The sequence below is a fragment of the Bombina bombina genome, chromosome 2 (assembly GCF_027579735.1).
Source record: "Bombina bombina isolate aBomBom1 chromosome 2, aBomBom1.pri, whole genome shotgun sequence".
In the NCBI taxonomy this organism is placed as follows: domain Eukaryota; kingdom Metazoa; phylum Chordata; class Amphibia; order Anura; family Bombinatoridae; genus Bombina; species Bombina bombina.
In genome coordinates this window covers 1,354,785,717-1,354,811,090 of record NC_069500.1, presented here as the reverse complement: position 1 = coordinate 1,354,811,090, position 25,374 = coordinate 1,354,785,717, and the positions used below count along the sequence as shown (strand labels likewise).

Genomic DNA, 25,374 nt, shown 5'->3' with positions numbered 1-25,374 from the left:
TGGGACAGGTTTAATGTACATCATGCTGTCCTTGTCATTCAGAAAAAATAAATAAAAATGAAGAAGAAATGAGAGGTGGGGATTATTTCATTCAAAGGACAATCTAGTCAAAATTAAACTTTCATGATGTAGATAGGGCATGCAATTTACTTTTCAATATACTTTTATCATCAAATTTGCTATGTTTTTGTTATTCTTTGTTGAAAGCTAAACCTACATAGGCTTATATGCTAATTTCAAAGACCTTGAAAGCCGCGCCTTATCTCAATGCATTTTGACATTTGACAGTGCAAATTCATGTGTGCCATATATAGATCGCAATGTGCTCTCTCCCATGGCGTTTTCTAGGAGTCAGCACTGATTGGCTAAAATGCAAGTCAGTCAAAAGAACTGAAATAATGGGAAAGTCTGAAGAGGGTTAGACACAAGGTAATCAAAGAGATAGAAAGTAATTGTTTTAAGTTTTAAAGTTATATAGTAACCCAAAATACAAAGATCTAAAACCCTAAATGCACTAGTGTATGCTAAATGACAGGGACATAAAAGTGCAAAAATAAAATGCATTAAATAAAAGAAATGTTTTAGAGCATTTTATTAAATGTTTTTATATAAACTATGTGCAAATGGGTTACATATATAGTTCAAACTTCCACTTCAGAGCAGCAATGCACTACTGGGAATAAGCTAAAAACATCTGGTGAGCCAATGAAAAGAGCATACATGTGTAGCCTCCAGCACCAGCAGGCTCTCAGTAGTGCATTGCTGCTCCTGAGCCTACCTATGTATGCTTTTCAATAGAGGATACCAAGAATACAGTTATTCTGATAACAGAAATAGACTGCTCTATCAGAACCATAAAAGTCAGGTCACTGGGCACTTTCACACAAAAACTTGGGTCTATGAGAGGGAGGTCCTGAGCTTCTGCTAAAGTACACAGTAATATTCTTTTGGGTTACTGTTATAACAATAATAACCCAATGTAACGTTATCCAGCAGTGCATCACATATTCTTAGGCTCTCACCTGATCTCATCTGCAGAATATATCCCAAAAGATGACCCCGTCAGGCGCCTCCATGGGATGTCCTTATTGATAAGCATGTCTGGTACCGGCTTGTCCCCTCCTGCCCGGTACCGAGTACTCCTAACCCAAAGTTCTCAGATTCCGAAACAACTCAAGCAAGTAGCACCCACGTGTGTACCCGGAACAGGAACATACCATGTGCGGGGTGGGGGTTTCGAGCGAATCACACAGATCGTCTAAAGAGATATTTCTCCGCACTAACAAGCAATCTAATTGCGGTTTGTTGTTATCTGTGATTTCTGCGGTGCGTATCACGGATAGGGTGTGTTAATAGTGGAGACTGCTAATATAGGTTTGTCCTCCCCTTCACATTTCTGCGTGGTGATCTCTCCCGGCTGGCACTGACTGTCATGGCGCTGTACTGTGTGCAGGGCCGAATTGGTCTTTTAACAAGGTATCTGGGGAAGGATAATGGGAACCAGGCAGTGAGCAGTTACATAGAGGGTGTAGGGAGCATGGACATATATAAGGGCTACTTAAGCAGTTTCTTAGCAGGTGCTGTGGTCAGGGAGCACTTCAGAAGTGGATTCAGGGGTCACCTATTGGCACAGCACACAATGAGAGGATTCAGGGGTCACTTATTGGCACAGTACACCCGGAGAGGATACAGTGGTCACCGATTGGCGCAGTACATCAGGAATAGATTCAGGGGTTACCCATTAACACAGCGCATCAGCAGAGGCTAGAGTGTTGCAGGGGTCAGAGATGGGCACAGGACATCAGGAGAGGGTTGCAGAGATGGGCACAGGACATCACGAGAGGGCTGCAGGGGTCAGAGATGGGCACATGACTTAAGGAAAGAGTTGCAGGGGTCAAAGATGGCCACAGGACATCAGGAGAGGGTTGCATGTGTCAGAGATGGGCACATGACATCATGAGAGGGTTGTAATGGTCAGAGAATGGCACATGACATCATGAGAATTGCTTGGGTCTGAGATGGGCACATGACTTTAGGAGAGGGTTGCATTGGTCACAGATGGGCACATGACAGGAGAGAGTTGCATGGGTCAGAGATGGGCACATGAGATTAGTAGAGGGTTGCATGGGTCAGAGATGGGCACATGACGTCAGCAAAGGGTTGCATGGGTCAGAGATGGGCACATGACTGGAGAATGTTGCAGGGGTCAGAGATGGGCACATGATATCAGTAGATGGTTGCAGGGTCAGAGATGGGCACAGGACATCAGGAGAGGGTTGCAAAAGTTTAATTTTGACTAGATTGCCCTTTGAATGAAATAATCCCAACCTCTCATTTCTTCATTTTTTTTTTTTTCTGAATGACAAGGACATGGGCACAGGACATCAGGAGAGGGTTGAATGGGTCGGATATGGGCACAAGACATCAGGAGAGGGTGCAGAGGTCGAATATGGGCACAGGATATCAGGAGAGGGTTGCAGTGGTCAAAGATGGGCACAGGATATCAGGAGACTGTTGCAGGGGTCATGGATGGGCACAGGACATTTTATAAGTGGTTTGAATTCATCAGATTCGGACACAGGACACCAGGAAAGGGTTCCAGGGTTCAGATCATGGTACTTGAGACTGAGTGGGTACAGTGCATCCGAGAATGGTGCAGGGGATCAGAGTGGGATCCTGGAATTAAAGGGACATTAAACCCAGATTTTTCTTTCATGATTCAGATAGAGAATACCATTTTAAACAACTTTCTAATTTACTTATATAATCTAATTTGCTTCATTCTCTTGATATTCTTTCCTGAAAAGCATATCTAGATATGCTCAATAGCTTCTGATTGGTGGCTGCACGTATTTGCCTCATGTGATTGGCTCACCGATATGCATTGCTATTTGTTTAACAAAAGATATCTAAAGAATGAAGCAAATTAGATAATAGAAGTAAATTGGGATGTTCTTTAAAATTGTATTCTCTGTCTGACTCATGAAAGGAAATTTTTGGGTTTAATGTCCCTTTAATAACACACAATATCTGGTTCAAATTTACTCTGCCTTCAAAAGTGGACCTTGGAAATTATATTGCTGCATTTGATTGGTGGTAGGATCTTATAACTTTGCTCTTCCAGTATTTATCTTTTTGAGGCAGAGAGTGAATATTTTACAAATGTTAATATTTGGTACAGAGATAGGGCTATACAATATAAAAGATTTGAAATAAAATACAAATACATAATAAACTATACAAAACTAGTATAGAGTAGGAAGCCATGTTCCAAACAGTCTACAGGTAGCTGTTTTGGGTAGCTTGTCACATGGATTGTAGTTTCAGCAGTGAGTCAAAGCAGTTCAAGATTTGTTTTGAGTAGACCTCTCAGAAGTTGGGTTTCAAAGATCATCTGAAGCTATACAAGATTGGAGACAGTCTGATTGAGAGGAGTAGAGAGTTCCAGAGGACAGAAGCAGTGAGTGTGAAGTCTTGGAGGCAAAAGAGATAATAGGAGTGGAGAGTCGTAGGTCAGAGGTTAATAGAAGAGGACGGGTTGTGGAGTATTTGTAGATAAGAGAGGAAATATAGTTGGGAGCGAGGTTGTTGAGTGCTTTATAGGTTAGGGTTAATACTTTGAATTGTATTCTAGAGTGTATGGGGAGCCAGTGTAGAGACTGGCAAAGCGGAGCAGCTGATGTAGATCGGTGACTTAGGTGGATGAGTCTAGCTGAAGCATTCATGATAGATTGGAGGGGGGCGAGGAGGTGTTTGGGAATAGCATTTAGAAGTAGATTGCTGTAGTTAATGCAGTAAGGGTTGAATTCTGGAGATGTTGTCTAGGTGTGCACTGCAGGATTTGGTCAGAGTTTGAATATGTGGAGTGAATGTGAGTTCAGAGTCAAGTGTGATTCCAAGACAGCGGACCTGGGGTGAGGTGCTGAGAACAGATTCTCCCAATTATAAGAGAAATGTCAGGTGTAGGATGTCTCGGAGAGGAATAAGAAGCAGCTCAGTTTTATACTGGTTAAAGGGACAGTCTAGGCCAAAATAAACTTTCATGATTCAGATAGAGCATTCAATTTTAAACAATTTTCCAATTTAATTTATCGCCAATTTTGCTTTGTTCTCTTGGTATTCTTAGTTGAAAGCTTAACCTAGGAGGTTCAGATGCTAATTTCTTAGAACTTGAAGGCCACCTGTTTTCAGAATGCATTTTAACAGTTTTTCATAACTAGAGGGTGTTAGTTCCCATATATCATATAGATAACACTGTGCTCGTGCACGTGAAGTTATCTGGGAGCAGGCACAGATTTGTTAAACTGCAAGTCTGTCAAAAGAACTGAAATAAAGGGGCAGTTTGCAGAGGCTTAGATACAAGATAATCACAGAGGTTAAAAGTATATTATTATAACTGTGTTGGTTATGCAAAACTGGGGAATGGGTAATAAAGGGATTATCTATCTTTTAAAACAATAAAAATTCTGGTGTAGACTGTCCCTTTAAGTTGCAGGTAGTGCGAGGACATTCAAGAGGAAATTGCAGAGAGACAGTTGGTAATCTGGTTCAGTAAAGAGGAAGAGATATCAGGAGAGGAAAATTAGAGTTGGGTATCATTAGCATATAAGTGGTACTGGAACCCAAAGGAGGATATATATGTTTTCCAATATGACTTTAAATAATAAATAACTTTCCAATTTATTTCCATTGTTTTATTATTTTTGTTCTCTTTGTTGAAAAGTATACCTAGGTTGTTTCAGAAGCTGCTGATTGGTTGCTGCACATATAAACCTCTTGTCATTGGCTTTTAGTTAGCTCCTATTAGTGCATTACTGCTCCTTCAACAGTGATCACGGTATAGAGTTCAGCACACTTGTCATGACACCTTTTGGATTTTTAAATTAGAGACCCTCCAATTTAGGGGCCTAAGGGATTTGGACTGGTCTCTATTTTTATAAATATTTCTATGAATGTTGGGATTCGGCTGTAAATATGTATAGGATTATGGTATAGAATTATGTTGTGTTGTACAAGTATTGATGTGTTTCTATTGTATTGTGAATTTTTTTTCTAATGTGGGTGAATTTACACACCTGTTAGGTATATACTGTATAGAGGTACAGGTATCAATAGTAGATATTCACTTGATTAAGGGAGCATTCCTGAAATGTTGTGTGTGGATGTTACGCTCTCTCTCTTAATAAATCATTTCTTATTTTTTTCATAAGTGCTGCTGTTTTTTACAAATTCGGCTATTTACCTCAATTTCTCTAATTCTAGGTATGCATCGTGCGTATTTCCCCATAAAGGACCAAATACAACAGGTTGGTAATATATACTTCCATGGAAAAGATCTTGTAACTAAACGTCCCACCGTATATCCAATATGTCATTGCTTCCATTAGCAACAATACAGGTGGGCAGGGCAGTGTAATACTTTAAAATATAATAATATATTCTGTTATTTATAAATGTTTCTTCTTAAAGGGCCATAATAGTTTAAAAAAAATAAAAAAATTGTTAGAGGATAAACACATAGTAGAAGTGTTGCTTGGGACTCGCAGAGCAATGCTGGTCCTAAGTAGAAACATCCACTGATTAAATCAGCAGCGCTTGTTGCACATCTGAGTGTGACTAGTACTGCAGATTCCAAATTATAGCATGTACATTTTTCACTGTTATGGCCTTTAAGCTATCCAAAGCACAAAAATAATTGCACACTTTTAATACTGGCTTACATATTAGCCGGGTGGTCAGTAAAATATGTGCCCATAAAATAGGTAATGGGGAGAACACTGCTATATATTCATCCTAATAAACAACATTTATTCTCTCTCTCTCTACAGTTCGTCTTTCACATATGAGAGAGAGAAAATCTGTTTAAACAGACAGTCTAATGGAAAGATCATATGCTTAATTAACTAGTGCATTAAATTTCTGATTACTGACCCTAGATAACTCTATTTACCCCTACAAAGATATTAAACCATTAAACCCATAAGTAAAGGCCTGCTCAGAAGCTGCAAGATTTTAATCTCTCAATCAGGAAACTGCCTGGGAGTCAATCGGAGACAGAAATCACAGGATCCACTAATCACCATCCCTAGAAATGTACTTATTTGTTTAACCCTGTTTAGGGTTTAACAAGGATGAGTAATGAAAATTACATGTTGCTTTGTGATTTTCCCCCCCGGGTTTGCAGTGGTATGTGCCAGTTTCTGTTCATGTGAATGGGGACATTTTGCAACACAAAAATAAAATGTTAATAGAATATGTGAAATGTTTTTAAATCATTTTATTAAAACATTTGTTCTGTCAATCTTTGCTGTCTGTATGTTTATGCAATCTCACACATATTGATTCTTTTTTTTTTTTTTTTTTTATATTTCTAAAATATGTAACCTCTTTCTTCTGTCTTACATCTCAAGCTCTCCTGAGTCCTGCGCTGAAACCAAAGGTCCCCTCTATTAGAAATGCGTCTGGATTTGCCTCTCTAGTCTCCAGACCGGCACAAAATCTTTCTTTGCCGGCAACGACACAGCCACAAACTATATCTGGGTATCTAAGACCTGCTCAGAGTCTATCCATTCTTAACAGGCAAGGCCATCAATTAATTCTTTATTTTGTTTGTGATTTTTTTTTTTTTTTCTGTTTTTAATATTTTTATATTAAATATTGTCTACACAGGGGGTCGACAATTCTAGGAGCCAGTGGCTCCCAGGAGCCTGGATTTGTCGAGCCCTGGTCTACACATCTAACTTTGTTAGGTCAGATGAACATCAAGTGAAAAGTATATACAGTATTCCATATAAAAGTGTTTCACTTGACTATATTGCATCAATGCTATTTATTGATATGTTAAAGGGGCATTACACACTAAATAAATGTTAGATAAACAGATATGTTTAAAGTGATGGTAAATTCACCTCACTAACTTTAGATATAGTGAAAGCTCTGGTAATTATAAGCATATCGAAGTGCTTATTTTCTTCAAAATCGAATATAACTACTATAAAACACCATTATTGTGAGGCTCCGTTGCCTGCTTTAATACAGCCTCTGTATTAAAGATTTTCTTTGTGTGGTATTTGACTGGCAGCTCTTCCAGCCAATAGGAGCCTCACCATGCACCCTATGTAGTTTACTTACAGCACGCTCCCGTGCTTCTAACTATTAGCAGACTTAGCCTTGAAGTGCAACTGCGCACGCGCAGCTCGCTACGCTAGATTACCTGTTTACAGTAAGCAGCCTCACTGTTTCAGTTGCGCAAATTGCGTAGTGAACTGCGCATGCGTAGTTGCACTTCAAGGCTAAGTCTGCTAATAGTTATAAGCACGGGAGCGTGCTGTAAGTAAACTACATAGGGCGCATGGTGAGGCTCCTATTGGCTGGAAGAGCTGCCAGTCAAATACCACACTAAGAAAATCTATGACAGAGGCTGTATTAAAGCAGGTAACAGAGCCTCACAATAATGGTGTTTTATAGTAGTTGTATTCGATTTTGAAGAAAATAAGCACTTCGATATGCTTATAATTACCAGAGCTTTCACTATATCTAAAGTTAGTGAGGTGAATTTACCATCACTTTACAGTAAATATTAGCCTGAGAATAATATGCAGATGTATTTTGTAAAATGATATTCGTTGTTTGAATATAATATTGAAAAAGTAGTGGTTGTTTATAAACGGTATTCAATACATTATCACACAAGCCTCAGGAAAAAAAAGACCTCCTAATTAGAACTACTAAAAAATGTTATTGTAATAGAAATTTTGGAAGCGCCAGAAGGATAAAGTGTGATTATACTATAAATTATCTGCTTCCCAATAAAAGCATACATTATGGAAAAGAAACAAAAATATAAATATATATAATATGTATATGTGTGTTGATTGGAGTAGCCGTGTTAGTCCAGAGATTTAGATTTTAAAATAACAAGAGTATTGCAATGATACTTTTTTTTATTGGACTAACTAAACATTTATAAGATGACAAGCTTTCGGAAGCAATACTGACCAATTTGATGGAATTTACAGATTATTTCTTAAAACACAGGCTAAAAAGACAGAAAGTGTTACAATACATACACACACACACACACAGGAGTAGAAAAATATCGCTATTGTTTACTAGTCAGGGGTTTTAAAGTTACTAGCCCAGATGGAATAGTGTAAATTTCAAGCCCTATACATCTATATTCTATCTAGCTATATATCAAAGAGGGAGACACAGTACTGTGCTAAGGTTTTAGTCCGGTGTGAATGCTGTAAAGTGTATGCTTCCAAAAATAGACATAAGAAAAATCTAAATCAAATCAATATTTGCTGTGTCCACCATTCCTTTTAAAACAGCATTGGTTCGGGGGGGCGGAGCTAACTGCCAGCGGAGACAGAGGTGTTGTGGATGAGCTCCTGACTTTGCGAACTTTAAAGTACTTTTATACCTCTATGACATACCCGATCCACACCTAAAATACGTGGTAACATACCTGGAGAAAGACTAGCTCACGGCATATCTGAAATTGGCTGACCATATTGAGGTTTTTTGATTACTGGTGACAGCGGAGCCGGACTTAAACCTAACACTGCGGGGATTGCTGCGTGGCTGCTCTGGGGGGCCGGGGATCCGCTCCGGAGCAGTATACCACAGTTACCGAACTGCTAATCCTGCAAGACACTGAGCCCGCCAGACTTCCCACCGGAGCCATCAGGCACTTGTACTGCGGGACTCCATCTTCCCACTACATCTACCCACTGAAGTACGGCGAACTAGATCGCATTAACCCACCTGCCAGCGGTTTACAGATCCACCCGCCATCACCACCGGAGAGAGTGCAGGTTAGGATTCCTACAGGAGGAGACCCGAGAGCTTTTTCCATCCGCGCATTTGGCGCGCAACTCCGCCATCTTGCCTGGTGTCTCCCTTCTTCACGGGCCGTAACTTGGCGCGGCCGGAGACATACCACACAGGCGTTCAGCTTCCCACCAGGTGAGGGGACCGCACGAGGGCAGCGAGATCAGATGAGCTGAGGTGAGAAATACCCGCACAAGCCTAAACACTCCTCTTACTGGGGATCCCTCTGGGCCCGCAACACATGCCATACTAGCACTAGCTGGGGAAGCCAAATAAGAGGGCAGGGGGCTCCGGTTACTATTACACCCTGATGATAAGGTTCTCAGCCCTAATAACATAAAGCAAAGGGGGAAGCCGCAAGATAAGGGGCAGACTGTATTCTCTGCTGTCAAAGACTATATTGCTAGGCCCCACCTGCCCTCCGGAGCAAGCAGCAAGGCAGTAGGGGCCCCCCTGACCCCATAAAAATTAATGGGAGTTAAGTTCATTCCCAGTATTGCCATCCAGACTCTCCCTTCAAAAGTGCTTACACGGTTGAGGCTCTGATGCCCCATTAATCAAGTGGAAATAGAAGACCCAGCTCACTTTGACCATAAAAAGAATCCCACCCTTTTGAGATTGTCTGTTTGCTAACAAGCCAGGAACCTCACACAATATCTCAGAAGTTGAACTTAATTTCCTGCCAAAATACACAAGAGGGACATACCCTATTTGGGTCCCACATGATATTTACTGCAGTCCATACCTCTTGCCAGTGTATAGGCAAATCGAGACTGGGACTTAAGATTGTATACTAAGCTCTCCCTAGGTGTATTACCAGGGGAGAAAGTGTGTGTTTTTTTTCTTCTGTTCTGTGCTTCATATTTAGCTGTTGCGTCAGCATATGCTCTCTGCTGCTCAGACACAGAGAGGAGAGTGTGAACTTGTATTTTAACTGCCTTTATGCTCCATGCTTAGTCTTGTAAGTGTTGTTCTCATAATATTATCTATAGCACCTGTCCCTGCCTACCCTAAAACATTAGGACACCTTTAGACGCTGCAGATTAGGTCACTTGGAGCATCCAAACACATACTCCTATACTAAGGTATACCCTAAAGTCCTACATCTATCTTCTCACAGGGTTAGATACCATCTCTCTGTAATTGCAGAGGTACAACATAACAGTAAATAGTGAAACTAACATTTACCTCCCACGGTCCATACACACAGATATTTATACTGACACGCTCTCCTAGTTACACACACACTGACACACCATAGTACATACAACTGCCGCACATAACCCAGTCACCCCACACAACACCTGCAGCTTTGCTCGTACTCCTGACCCAACTGTGTAATAATTTTATAGGAAGGCATTTTATTAACCTTCATTAAGTATTCTACTGACCTGTATTGATTGTCACCTCTCCCTGGCACCTCTCCCTTTCCGGTCCAGTTAATCTGGGCTGGTCACTTCCCTTCTCCTTTTCCCCTTCTACAAAGTCGTATCCCACTATTCCCCGAGGTGCCAGAGACATATTTACTTGACTTTGTATGCTGGGACCGAGAGGTCTAATTTTTGCTTATTATGTGATGTTGTAACAAAATGTCATAGATACAGAGGGTGCTGTTGATCCCTGCTCCGCAGTCTAGTAGTACATATCAGAACTAGTAAACTTTGCTATAAGATACTTCCTACTTTTAAGATTATCCTAGGTGTGCATTACAATTGAAAGTTGATACTAACCTTTGATTTACAGATATATCTAACAGTCTTCTCACTATGCCTCACGGATCCAGACGACAGGGGAAAACCCCTGCCAACACCCAGAAGACTGTTTATGACCATTTTACTCAATCGGGTAAAGATCCTAACCCTGTCACCAACGAGGAGTTGAGTGATCCTGAGTCGCTGGATGCTGAATCTCAATCCAGTGTGCGCTCAGAAGCACCATCGCATCACTATATTACTAAGGCCACCCTACAGCACATGCTGGCCACCCAGACACGTTCTATCACTCAGGAGATTCAACGCTCCTCTGCGGAATCGAAAAAGGAAATTTCAGAGATTGGTGAGAGGGTTGAAGCACTTGAGCGGAAACAGGATGATCTAGCAGTAGATCAGACAAACCTGCTCACCTATTCTGAAACCCTTGCAGATCAGATGACTCAACTTGAATTTAAAATGGCAGACATAGAAGACAGATCTCGCAGGAATAATATCCGGTTTCGGGGGATCCCAGAAACTGTAGAAAATACCCATCTTCAATCTTTTTTAAAGGAGCTGTTTGCAGTACTTGTGGGTACTCCAGAAGGATTTACTGATACAATGGAAAGAGCCCACAGAGCCTTACGATCGCGATCTGCTCCCGCTGACAAGCCAAGAGATGTCATTGTCTGCTTCCACAGTTACATATATAAAGACAAACTTATGCAAGCAGCCTTCCAAAGACCGCCCATGCCCGAAAAATTTAAGGACATTCAGCTTCTGCCCGACCTTTCGACTCATACACTGCAGTACCGTAGCAACAAATTACCCTAGCACTCAGGAAAGCTAATATCAAGTACAGGTGGGGACATCCTACAAACCTAGTGGTCACCAGAAATAACCAGAGCCACACAATCACCTCCTTACCTCAAGGTATGGCCCTCCTGGCCTCATGGGGCCTACTCTCGGAACAACCTCCGCCATTACAGCCTACCTACCCAAAGCTGAGAGCTTCGGCTCCCGAATGGACTATTAAAGAACAAAGAGCTAAGAAACCCAAAACTAATCCACCGTAAAAACGTGTCTGGTGGCCTATATTGGAACTTACCTGGACTCCATTAAACCTGGTAGTTTGATCTGACTCCTACAGATCAAGATTGAGGTTAAGTTAATGTTTAAAAGTTTACTAATAACCTGTACAGTTAGGTTATGTGTTTGATCACTATATCAATGTTGTTTTATCAATTTAAGTATTGCACACCTGAAGTTGTAATTTAGATTATAGTGTATACTGCGGAGTGGGGTCAACCCTACTGACCCCTGTTTCTGTTTGCTTCTCTCCCCCCCACAGGCAGCCCATGCTAGGGCTTCATCACAGCGAACTATTTTCGCTAACTCTCTTTTCCTTTTACCCGCTGTCGACTCCCCTCTCCTACCCACCCCACCTAAACTAACTCTTAGTAAAAGACCAGATCTACCCTCTATATTTTCCCCATGCCCCCTTTTAAAATACTAACCCACAATGTAAGAGGCCTAAACTCCCCACACAAGCGTAGCCTGCTTGCTAGATCGCTCAAATTTCATAATCCCGATGTAGCCTTCCTCCAGGAGACACATTGGTCGTCAGACAACCCCCCCTGCACAATATCTACAGATTATAATGTCCTTGAATACACCTCCTTTTCAAAGAAAGCTAGAGGCACAGCAATCCTAATTCACAAAAGAATAGCCTATGAGCCAATCCAAGTCCTAAAAGACCCACAATCCAGATTTCTTATTCTAACATGTAAGTTGGACCACTCTGACCATACTTTAGTCTCTGTATATCTCCCTAACTCACACCAACCCAGACACCTCAAACGAATCCTACATACAGTTGACCGGATAAAAATAGGTAGAGTCTTGCTAGCGGGGGACTTCAACATGACTTGGGACCCGGTATTTGACAGGAAAAGAATCACCCGTACAAAACACGCTACCCCTTCTGCTCAACTCTCCCAAAAGTTTAGACAAATCATCACCCATTTCTGCTATTACGATATATGGCGATCGCTCCACACTAGGGACAGGGACTATACCCACTTCTCATTCCCCCACAAAACGTATTCCAGACTTGATTATGTCTTTTGCTCAGCAGACACCCTTGACCAAGTCAAACACTCTAACATCTCCCTATGCCCATGGTCTGACCACGACTCAGTTTCAGTAACTCTCCACTCAACAGAACGACACAGCGTGAGGCCCTCATGGCGTCTCCCACATGATATTTTACAAGATGCTGCATTTAAAGAAACCCTTAGAAAAGATATCACATTTTACTGCCAAACCAATGACAATAACCAGGTTAGAGATGACACACTCTGGGGTGCGGCAAAGGCCACCTTTAGAGGTCTCATAATCAAGAGACAAGCACACCTTAAAAAGCTATCTGGCCTACCCCTCTCTAAATCTCATATTGAACTACGCCGACTGGAACTCCTCAATAGATGCACACCCTCTGACAGTACCATAGCTCAAATTATTAAGATCAAAAACCATATCAACGAGCTAGAATTAAAACGCACCCAAGTTAATTTATTTAAATTGAAACAGATTACTTACCACAAGAGTAACAAAGCAGATATACTTCTGGATAACAAGCTTAAAAACAGAGTTAGTACCTCAAGAATTCACCAGATTCAATCTGGGAACCAGACCTACCGTAAACCTTCAGATATTGGTGCATGCTTTGAGAAATTCTACTCAAATTTATATAATCTAGAAAAAAATGCAAGTCACAACCTAACCCCCGCCAGCAACATCTGCTCCTTCCTCCGAAGCCTGAATCTTCCCTCATTGTCGCCTGACGACCAAGAAACACTTTCATCCCCCTTTACCCCTAGGGAAATTAAACATGTAATAACACACTTAAAACCTTTCAAAGCCCCAGGCCCAGATGGCTACTCAGCAGCCTTCTACAAAACATACATACACGAGCTGACCCCATTTCTTCTAAAATTCTTTAATCATGCTAGAGAACAGGGAAGTTTCAGTAAGGAATACTTGGAAGCCACGGTGATAACCATTCCCAAACCACAAAAGGATCCATCTCTATGCTCCAATTACAGGCCAATTTCCCTGATTAATTTAGATGTTAAGATCTATGCCAAATTACTTTCTATTCGTGTATCTAAACTACTCCCGAAACTTATAAATTTGGACCAAGTAGGATTCATACCTGGTCGCGAAGGACCTGACAATACTAGGCGTCTACTAAACATCTGTACTGAATCCACCAGACTTAATAAGCCATTCTCTGTAATCTCGCTAGATGCAGAGAAGGCTTTTGACCGCGTTCGGTGGTCTTACCTGTGGGAAGTCCTAAAAACCTTTGGTTTCCCAGACCAAATTATCAAAGCGATACAGGCTCTTTACTCCACCCCCTCAGCAGTCGTCAGAGGACTAGGCTTCATCTCGCCCCCCTTTTTAATTTCCAATGGCACCAGACAAGGGTGTCCACTCTCACCTCTTCTTTTTGCCCTTGCAATCGAACCATTAGCAGAATAAATCAGACAAGATAAGAAAATCGATGGCGTTCGTCTACATGGCACTATTCATAAAATAGCGCTCTTTGCCGACGACATCACGATATTCTCTTCAGACCCTCTATCTTCATTCCCAAGACTGACGGAAATCTTAGACTCCTTTGGATACATGTCCCTTTACAAATTAAACTTAGATAAAACATAAATCTTTACCTGGGGCTTTCCCCAAGACATAGCTGACACCCTAACGACCCAATATAGAGTACAATGCTCTAATAACTTCATTTCCCACTTGGGAGTTAAGATATCGAACAATATTCCACAGATGATTAAAGACAATTACTTGCCCCTCCTAGCCGAACTGCGCACTCTGAAGGACAAATGGGACCACACCTACATATCATGGATAGGCAGACTAACAGCCCTCAAGATGTCCTTCCTACCCAAAATTACTTACCTATTTAGATGCCTTCCTTTTCGTATTCCGGGATACCTCCTTCATCAATTTCAGAGTGAATTTACTAAATATATATGGCAACATAAACCCCCCAGAGTAGCGCATAAAATTCTCCAAAGTCCCCTTAGTAGAGGAGGCATAGCCTCCCCTTCGATAACAAGGTATTACGAGGGAGCCATGCTCACTCACATCTCGCAATGGGGTGCGAGGGACTCTCCTAGTAAATGGAAAACCATAGAACAAGCCTCACTCCCAAACCACATATTTCTACCTGACTTGATTTGGATTCCTGCCCACCTACGACGGACCACAGACATTAATAACACCATAATACGAGAATGCCTCGCCATGTGGGATAAGCTGAGACATTATCCACATATCGCCCCACACCCTTCACCTATCACCCCCATGACGGGTCTCTTAAGAGGCTTACCTGACTCTCACCCCCACGGATGGACACGAGTCGGAATACAGACAGTAGCTGACATTTGGGTCACTTCACCAACCCCGCGCTTCATGACACTATCAGAAATAAAGGCTGGTTTCAACCTACCCAGGCATTTGACATTTGAATATACCAGACTAAAGAGCTTTCTTGTCAGTTGGGGTTTCCAACCCGAATTGCACCGACCCCGAACACTCTGGGAAATGACTTGGCAACAAGGCAATAAACTACATAGGCCCCTATCAATACACTACACCTTAATAGGAGACTCAGACTCTGAGAATAAGCTCCCTCATTTACTTAAATGGGAGGCGGTTCTGAATGAGACCGTATCCCCGCAGGCATGGCAGCATGTAATCTCTCTCACCAAAAAAGCACTACACTGTGTTACACTCTTTGAAACTTATTATAAACTCTTAACGCATTGGTATCTCACCCCTGCTATACTGAACAAAATGTTTGAATCTGCATCTCCCCTATGCTGGCGTAATTGCGGCAGAAAAGGAGACTCATTACATATATGGTGGGAATGCCCCAAGCTGAGACCCTTATGGAATACTTGTTTCCGTGCATTAGCGGGACTAGGTATAACACTTCCCATAACTCCATCCAACCTTCCTCCATCTCCTTCTACATATAGGCACTTCTAAACTACCTAAGCACCAAGCATACCTAGCAATCTATTTGCTAACAGCTACTAAAGCGACCATAGCCAAGGCATGGAAAACCGAGACGCCCCCAAAATGGGCAAGCATTCTAAACTATATGGCATATATCTATAACATGGAGAAACCTATCTTTTACTCCCTAAATAATTCGGACCTATTCGAACTAGTTTGGGCAGACTGGCAATCCTTCCACACCACCGATTGGTCCCCAAATACTAGCGTAAATACGCATTAGATGACCTCTGCTAGATACCCTCTGCAAAAGATCTCTCTCCCTTCCTTTAGCATCACTTCCTCCCCGCCCCTTCTTTCCAGCTCTTCCCCCACCCCAACCAACCTAATTTTTCTGATAAGAGCTATTGATAAGAGCTATACCTCGCTCACTCCTCATTTTTTTAATACATCCCAACCTGAAATGTTGAATTTGTTTCAATTCTGTGTTTTATATATTTTGTAGGGGCCTGCGTGCTCCACAAACATTCACTATGTTAGTTCTGGAATTACGAATATTTTATATCAATAAAAAAAATTAAAAAAAAACAAAAAAAAAACAGCATTGGTTCTTCTTGGTACGCTTGCACATAGTTTTTTTTTTTTTTAAGGCACTTATAATATATATATATATATATATATATATATATATATATATATATATATATATTTCCAAGTATTATACTTGTTCTATGTAGATAACAATAACATCTGTATTGTAAATAACATTGCCTCTGAAATATATGTGCACAACTACATGTTTATGCGCTGTTTATTATGTTGTATTAACAGGGTAACACATCTACTTCCATGCATCCTCCACCAGCCTGCAAGATCCCTCACATACTTTGGCTTAAGAAAGGGAAAGAGAAAAACTGTTAGAGCCGTTACTCAACGCTTCATGCGACTACACTGTGGGCTGTGGATCCGGAGAAGGGTAACATAAAAAAATAGTGTTAAATTGTTAATTGACAACATAATTTAAGCCATTGACTAATTAACAAAAGCTTTTTTTAAAGCAGGGCGCTAGCATTACTGAGCGGGGGGTTTAACAGCTTGAAATGTCAGGTCTTAGATAATACAGCACCAGGTGCCTATATTTCTATACTGCAGCACAAATAATATTAGGCTTACTTCATTTTCTTTGCACATCCAGCCACTCTTCCCTCCAAACAGTTACTGATCATTGTTTTTAGGTGTTACGTGTTTTTTTGTTGTTTTTTTTTAAACAAAATGTATGCTTTACCTGATAAATTGATGTATTTCATGGTGGTGAGAGTCCATGGGCCATCACATGTGGGATTAACTCCAGTCCTCTAGAATCTAGATGGCAGGAAAAATACAGAATATAGCAAGTGCTTTTAATCCTTCCCACGTCCCTGTATATCTGTCTAATGTATAGCTTAGAAAAGTAGACTAACAGAAAAGTAAGAAAGGACAAAGAAAGTAAATGAGCAAGCTAGAACTGTTGCCAACTAAGTAGAAAAACAGGACAGGTCTCTTGGACTCTCACTACCATGAAAAAAATGAATTTATCAGGTAAGCATCATTTTTTTTTTTCTTCTTCATAAGGTGGTGAGAGTTCATGAGCTATCACATGTGGGATCTAATACCCAAGTTGTGGGGTCCACAATGCCAAAAAAAAGGCAGGCACACCATTGACTAGACACTGCAAAATGATAGAACTTGGTAAAAGTGTGAAGGTTGCATCCATGCAAATTTGTTTCTTAAAAGCCTCATTTTTGAAAGCCCAGGAAATAAAATCAGATCTAGTAGAGTGAGCTGTAACCCAAGGTGAATGAGGTTTCCCCGCCTCCAAGTAAGCCTTACAAATCAATTGTTTTAACCAAGATGCCAAGGTAATTTCCAAAGCTTTCTTACTTTATGCCGACCTGAAAAATAGCAAACAAGACTGAAGATTGTCTGAAATCTTCAGTAGCTTGAAGATAAAACTTCACAACTCTATCTCGTTCAAATTATGCAATAGTCGCTTGTAAGTATTTTTTTGCTGGACACAAAGAAGGAACAACAATCTTCTGATTTGATGTTTTTTGGGAAGAAACAAATTTTAAGCAAAAAACTATAGTGAGTACAGAGAACTGTCTTATCTTGATGAAAAATAGGATAAATACCTCACAAGAAATGACAGAGGGTTCTGAAACTCTTCTGGCAGAGGAAATCGCTAAAAGAAACAAAACCTTCTATGAAAGAAGTTGAACATCCACTCCATTAATCGGCTCATAGGGAGGAGCCTGCTGTACTCTTAAAACCAAATTGAGATTCCAAGAAGGAGACACCAGCTTAAGACCTAATCCTAATGAGAACCTGAACAAAAGCCTGAATGTCTGGTAACTTTTGACAGCTTTCTATGGTAGAAAGCAAAAAGAGCTAAAATTTGACCTTTCAAGGAACTTGCCGATTAACCTTTATCTAAACCATCCTGAAAAAAATGAAGAATCCTTGGAAATCTAAAAGAATCCCTGCAAAAACTCTTATTCTCACACCTTGTGTTAGATCCTTCTTGTCACTTGCTTCCTTGCTTGAATGTGTTAATGACTGAATCAGGGAAACTTTTTTGGCAAATATATTTTGTTGGCGGCAGAGTCCAAGTTCTGCGGGACCAAGCTGGAGCAATCAGAATGCCTGATGCCATCTCCTGCTTGAGTTTTACTATTACCCTGGGGAGCAGAAAAAACAAAGGTTTATAATATGTAAATGAGACAAATAGAACATCGAACCACTAGAGGATCTATTAGTTCCGCCCGTAAGTCCCTTGTTGTGGCACAGTATCTGGGAAGTTTGTGATTCAGAATAAACAAGTTGATTCCAGCCTCAATTATATGAAAAAAATCTTTACAGAGTCAACAGGAGTAAGTCACAACATTTCCGGCATACTATAGGCCCTTATACATGCACATACATGAGACTAAGAGACTATAGTGAGCAGAAACATTGTAATAAACTCATTTGGATCCTGTAAAGAGACAATAAAGGTCCTTTCTTTTGAGGCTGGAATCTACTTGATTTTTTTGCTGATGGTGAGGCTTGGCAGTCTTTGATTCTGTGCACTAATGCAATAAGTGTGCTGTTTTCCAGTTTGTATGAAACAAGAGGCCATAAAATTTCTGGCAGACCCCACCGTCTCGCTACCTGATCAAAGACTTCTTGGTTAAGAGACCATTCCCCTGAATGAAAAGTCTACTCAGGAAGTTTGCTTCCAAATTTTTGACTCCTGGAAAATGAATGGGTAAAAATACAGTGGTTTTGTTCTGCACATATGCTCGAATTTAGAATATGAGATGCTTTCTTCATTGTCAAAGAACTTCAACTTCCTCCTTGATGATTTATGTATGCCGCTGTGACGACCAAGGTTAACCAACCCTGCGCCAGTCACTTGTTTGGCACAGAAAGGGTTATCAGACCCCTTCTACTGTCACTAATCAGTCACAATCTAGCCACGCCAGGCAAGCTTGTGTCATAATTCAGTGGGTGCAAGGGTTAACAACACTCTCTAGTCTGTACTAAACATAAAAGAAACGCCCAAAACTCCCCTTTAATGCCACCCACACTAAACTAACACTATAACTAGCTCCAAGCTGCCACTACTTATGATTTATTAAAGGGAAAATCCTAAGTAAAAACACAGACTTGCTCATTAATTCTCAGAATACAATTTAGCAGAAAATAACCTAGAATATACAGTTTTACTACCATAAGTCTCTTTCAGTAATATGGTTCAAATATTAGACAAAGGTCAAAGCTTAATAAATTATTTATTATGCCAAAAATATTGTGCACAATGCATTATTAATAAAAAGTTGTTACAAGTAAAATTACACACAAGCAAACAGTTTTTAAAATAAAAAGAAGAAAATAGCACAACATTATACTGTACTAGTCTTGGTGTCTGTGCCAGGGAGATGGCATGAAGCAATGGGTCCTTACTCTGTAGAACAGCTTCCCTTGTAAGAATGATAATTTCAGTGTTAAAACACAAGACTCTTATACATTTTTTTTCAATAGATCAGGTTGCCTGACCTCACCCCCTTTGCAGGCGCTGGCTGGGAAACCCCCTATCTTTTACGACAGTCCATAAACTTTAAGTATCTTTGTCTGAAATCGGAGAACACATAATTTCTACTAGTTACATCAATTTTCATATAGACAGAAAGGCAATTTCTTATTTACATTGTGAGAATCAGTTTGATACCAAATATGACATGGTTGCCATATTTCCCTTCATATAATGTCATAACATGTTTTAAACACATATCTACATTGTACCCATGTCCCTTTATTGACCTTATCAGTTTCTGGGAAGAGGCACTGCTTTGTGTCTCTGGAGTTGACAAGTTTACTGGCTTTATGGCTCAATGCATACACAATAACATTTGGTGAAATGGGCCTTAGAAACTATGAGGGGTTCTGGCACATCAAATTGGAATCATATGCTTACCTAACACAGCACACAGTTCTTCTTAAAAAAACAAACAACTGTTTTTAGCTCACAAACTAAAGAAAATTAACCCCTTAGCATCTCAATCATGGGGTATTTGTGACAGCCACTGCCATTACATTCTCTGATTTAAATCTTCGAGTTCAACTCCTGCTTGAAAAAGGGCCAACGTCAAAGAGCCTTGAAAATTGCTTGGAGTTCCAGAATATTGATTGGTAACCTTGCCCCCTGAGGAAACCAAACTTTTTGCACTTTTTGAGACTCCCAGACAGCTCCCCATCCGAACAATGGAGTCTGTGATAATGACTTCAAGACACTGAAGAAAAAGGCTCTTTGAAATATAGACTAGTGAGTTATCCACTAAGAAAGATATTGTCTGTCTGGTCTTGTAATCCGGATAGATTGTCTAAAACAAATGTGTGTAGTTGACTTCCACTGCTTGAGCATGCTGAGTTGAAAATGAAATATTGGAAAGCAAATGGCGTCTGAAGCTGCCACTATCAAACCTACTACTTCCATAGAGACTGCAAATAATCTGAAGCACTGCGTCTGTGGGAGATGTCACAAAAGGGTATTGAAGCAAAATATCATCCAAGTAAGGAGTTACCAATATTCCCTGAACTCTTACCATGGACAACAGTGTTCCTGAACCTTCTTTAAGACTTCGGGAGCTATAACTAATCCTTAAGGCAGAGTTATTAAATGGAAATGCCTATCTAGAACAGCAAACCTGAGGAATTGGTATTGATCCTTGTGAATGGGAATATGAAAGTATGTATCCTACAGATTGTTGTCATGAACAGTCCCTGTTGGAACAGATGCAAAATTATTCAAATTGTCTCCATTTTGAAGGTGAGAACTCTTAAGAATTTGTTTCAAGTTTTTGAATAGAATCCTAGGGTTTGTTCTGACCCCTGGAACTGGGACAGTGACGTCCATTTGCTTGAGGTCTAAAACACACTGGAAAAAGATTCCCTCCTTTATCTGATCCTTGGGGAAATGAGACAGAACCTTCCTCAAGAGGACGACAAACAAAAAACTAGTTTGTAATCCTTAGAAACTATGTTTATTATCCTAAGATTTTAAACAGATTTAAACTATGCCTTCTGCCCCCTACCAGGCAGATATCTAAAACGGGGTCACACCTTCATGCTTACTTGAAAGGGGTGGCAGATTTCTTTGTTTGATTGGACTTGTTCCAAGTATTGCCCAGTTTCCAAGAGGGCTTGTAAGACTCTGACTTCTGATTATAAGTGTAAGATATTTTTTGGTTTCTAAACTGTCTTTGTTAAAGAGTATTCCTTGGTTATCTCAGGACCGTGCACATGTCAAGCTATCTAGCAGCAGTGTGTGCAACTATGTATAACATTGCTATAAACAATGTTGCAAACACAGCTACCATAGACCAGCTAAAGACACGTGCATGCTGCTGAGCTCCTATCAGCCTACTGAGATTTACTCTTCAACAAAGGAACAAATCAAATGTGATTAATAGAAGAAAATTGGATAGCTGTTTAAAATTTTACGTTTTATCTGAATCATAGATGTTTAATTTTGACTTTACTGTCCCTAAAAATATAAAAAAAGTAGATTCCAACTCCTCTTCTGTTGTATAATCCTTGTCCTCAGAGTTTGCCATTAGAAGACCGATCAGATTCATTAGTATCTGATTTTTTTTTTTTTTATATATATTCAGATGGCTTTTTTTCTTTGGGAGAGATATTGGGTGGTACGCGACTCTGTAATAACCTTAGACCCAGAATGTAGGCGTTTGCACATATTTTGAAGGTGGCATGGCAGTCAACACCTCAGTAATTTTGGAACAGAGATATTTTTTGAAACCAGACGAAAAGTCCATATGACCTCCCAAAAGGAAATGGACAATGCCCTTGAGATTAGTAGGATTTGGGCTGGAGGACAACCCAAGACAAATTTGCAAGGCACACATTTTGTCTGGGTAGGTAAGTGGCTTGATGATCTCGACCCTAGACAGTAGACAATAAAATTAACAAAATTAAGCTCCTCTTATGCCTTAGTACTTTACACTCTCCTAAGATATGAACTGACTGTACATCCATCTCACGCAAAAGATGGCCACTGCAGTGGAGGAACAGGCTGAGGAAAAAAGGGCAGGCGCTGATAAAGTAAGAGAAATTTAACCTTAGTGTGCCCAGAGCACTTATCTGTATTGCACACCATACCTGGTTGCTTAAATAAACGGAATAGTGTAACTTTCTATGTTGGCTCTAAAGATAGATTTAAGAAAAAACTGTGATGCCTCCTAAGCTCTGCAAATATAAATATAGAAAAAACATAATAAGCCTTGCAAGTGCTATGTCCCTTGCCAAGGAGTCAAAGATTCCCACACAATAAAGTGATACTTTATAACCCCCAAAAGTAAGTGTCCCCTTCAGTAAAAATATGTATACTGTGTGTACTCTGTGAAATAACATATTAAGTCCCCTGGCTATGATGTACACACATAAGTACAAACTAATTGTGTGTGGGCTATGTGAGTACAGGTGTTACCTTAAAGCACCCACTCTACCAAGATTACCTAATCTGCAGAAGTAATGCTTCCAGTAGAATAGCCCCTTCCAAGCTAGATAAAACTAATTTAGGATCTGCAGTTATAGGAGATACCTCAACAGGAGGAGGCTGCAAGATAAATCCCAGCGACACCTGTGGCAGGCTAGTGACAAACTCCCACGGGAGAATTACTCTCACTGCCCATGGTACTTCTCTAAACCCCTCTGACCTTTTTCATGGCTTTCAGGAGTATAAGGGGTCTCACATCAGTCTGAGAACCCCTGTCTACGAAGTATCTTGAGCACCTCAAATTTTCACCTTCTCCTGTGGAGGCAAAAAATAAGTTGGAGGGATTAAAGGGATATAAAACCCCAAAAAAATATTTTGTGATTCAGACAGAGCAGAGCATAATTTTAAAAAAAGTTTCCAATGTATTTCTATTATCAAATTTGCTTTGTTCTTTCTTTGTTGAAGACATACCTAGGTAGATGCCTGGAGCACTACATGGCAGGAAACAGTGCTGCCATTTAGTGCTCTTGCAAATGGATAACATTATTGCAAAACTGCTGCCATATAGTGCTTCAGACATATGCGCGCTCCTGAGTTTACGTCCCTGTTTTTCAACAAAAGATACCAAGGGAACAAAGAAAATAGAAAGTTATTTAAAATTGCATTTTTTATCCGAATCATGAATATTTTTTGGGATTTAATGTCCTTTTTAAAAGCTTTTGGTATGTTGGGTACTTTTTGTCTAGTAGACTGGAGTTTAATCTCACATGTGATGGCCAGTGGACTCTTACCATCTTATGAAGGAAAAGACAGCTTAGCAGAGCTTTCGGGGGTCAGTTCACAGCTTCCTTGTGGGTAATTGTAAAAGTATTTATTTAAAAATTACTCTCTTGATCTTACAGTTCGATAATGTAGCTATTTTTGTTTCTAAACAGGCTGGCTACAAGAAAAGATTGTGGAAAAAGAAAGCGGCAAAGAAAAAGCGCCTGCGAGAAATTGTGTTTTGTAATAAAACTCAGTGCAAGCTCCTTGATAAGATGACCAGTCCTTTTTGGAAAAGACGCAACTGGTACATTAATGATCCATACCAGAAGTACCATGATCGCACTAACCTTAGAGTCTAGACCCAGCAATAATCACCAACATATGTCTATTTCTCTAGCAACGTAATATATTACTCAAACATAAATAAAACACATGAAATATATGTAGTTGTGTTTTTATATTAATGAGGTAGGAGACATTTTACTTTGTATAGCAAGAAGTGTATATGGAAGTTTGTGCCAACCAGTGTAATGTATAAAGGAAGTTTTTAAGGAAGCCCTTTGTAGAACATAGGACTCCAAAAACTGAATGTGGAGTGCTACTTGATGCTCCCGCTCGAGCGTTAACTGCACTAGAAGTAAGCTTTTTGCGCTCGTCGTGTTGCACTTGTATTATGAGTTGAAAGTACACTGTTTTCACTCTTGCGCTAACTCGACAAGCGCAAAAAGACGGGTAGAATATTGCATGCACGTTCACATATTCCCCCATAGAAGTCAGTGGAGCAAAAAAAGTGTGGGAAAAAACACCCTACTCACGCACAAACCTCATGTACATTAACCTGATGTGAAATGTTCTTTACATTATAATGTTATATATAAATATGCTTTCACATGTTTTTCTCTACTTAACTGCAAAGGGCTCCAATGCACGATAAACCCCTTATCGCTCTTGCATACTTGTTAATGCTCCACTTGTAATCTGGCAAAAAATGTTTAAAGGTAGATTTTAGTTTTGTTAGTGTGTCATAGTAACATAGGAGATGAGGTTGAAAAAAGACCGAAGTACATCGAGTTCAACCTATACAAATCTAAAATATATATACAGTGAGGCCTCGGTTTACGAATTTAATTCGTTCTCCGGGTCGTTTCGTATTGCGAAAAATTCGTAAACCGAAACACGTTTTCCTATAGGAATGCATTGAAAATCAATTAATGCGTTCCGGAGGTCCGAAAAAATTCAAATAAAGTGTCCAAAAAATGCTCCAAAAGGCTCCAAAAGGCTTAACAACTTGCTGCAAATGGCTCCAATGTCTCCAAAAGGCTCCACAACTTGCTGCAAATGGCTCCAAAAGGCTTAACAACTTGCTGCAAATGACTCCAAAAGGCTCAACAACTTGCTGCAAAATGGCTCCAAAACCTCTCCAACACCTCCACACTGGTACCCAAACTTCATTAATTCAATCATACTTGAGTATGCAGGGGGCACAGGGGCCACTGGTTTCGTATTGCGAAAAATATTCGTAAACCGAGGGGGGCAAACCGGCATTTTGTTTCGTATTGCGAAAAAAATTCGTAAACCGAGTCAATTTTTCTTCAAATTTCGATTTCGTAAACCGAAATTTCGTATACCGAGTCGTGCGTAAACCGGGGCCTCACTATATATATATATATATATATATATATATATATATATATATATATATATATATATATATATATATATATATATATATACAAAAAACTCCAGTTAATCTTAAATAATCCCACTAAAAGGTGACCCATTTAATACTAGCAATCATATCCATGAATTTTGTTTATAGACAGAAATGTATCCAAACAATTTTTAAATGTATCTAGGGTATTGGCATTCACTACCTCCTTTGGTAATGAGTTCCACAATTTTATTGCTCTTACAGTGAAAAAACGTTTCTGTTGCAGGAGATTAAATCTCCTTTCCTCCAACCTTAAATTGTGACCTCTGGTCACAAACAATTTTCTTGGAATA

General features: G+C 40.0%; 2 protein-coding genes across 2 annotated transcripts in view; one reads left to right on the top strand and one right to left on the bottom strand.

Annotated features, from left to right (window-relative positions):
- The window catches only part of POLR1A (RNA polymerase I subunit A), a 364,344-nt gene extending 362,933 nt beyond the window's left edge, over positions 1-1,411 (bottom strand). The window contains 1 exon segment of the mRNA XM_053704267.1: positions 1,023-1,411. Within this exon segment, the coding sequence (XP_053560242.1) occupies positions 1,023-1,099 (77 nt within the window). The 5' untranslated portion in view covers positions 1,100-1,411.
- On the top strand, positions 1,363-23,812 carry MRPL35 (mitochondrial ribosomal protein L35). The gene is made up of 5 exons (XM_053704268.1): positions 1,363-1,476; positions 5,263-5,306; positions 6,411-6,579; positions 16,404-16,548; positions 23,541-23,812. The coding sequence occupies exons 1-5, from the start codon at positions 1,433-1,435 to the stop codon at positions 23,727-23,729; spliced, it is 591 nt and encodes a 196-aa protein (XP_053560243.1). The 5' UTR covers positions 1,363-1,432; the 3' UTR covers positions 23,730-23,812.
- Positions 23,813-25,374: the final 1,562 nt, after the last annotated feature.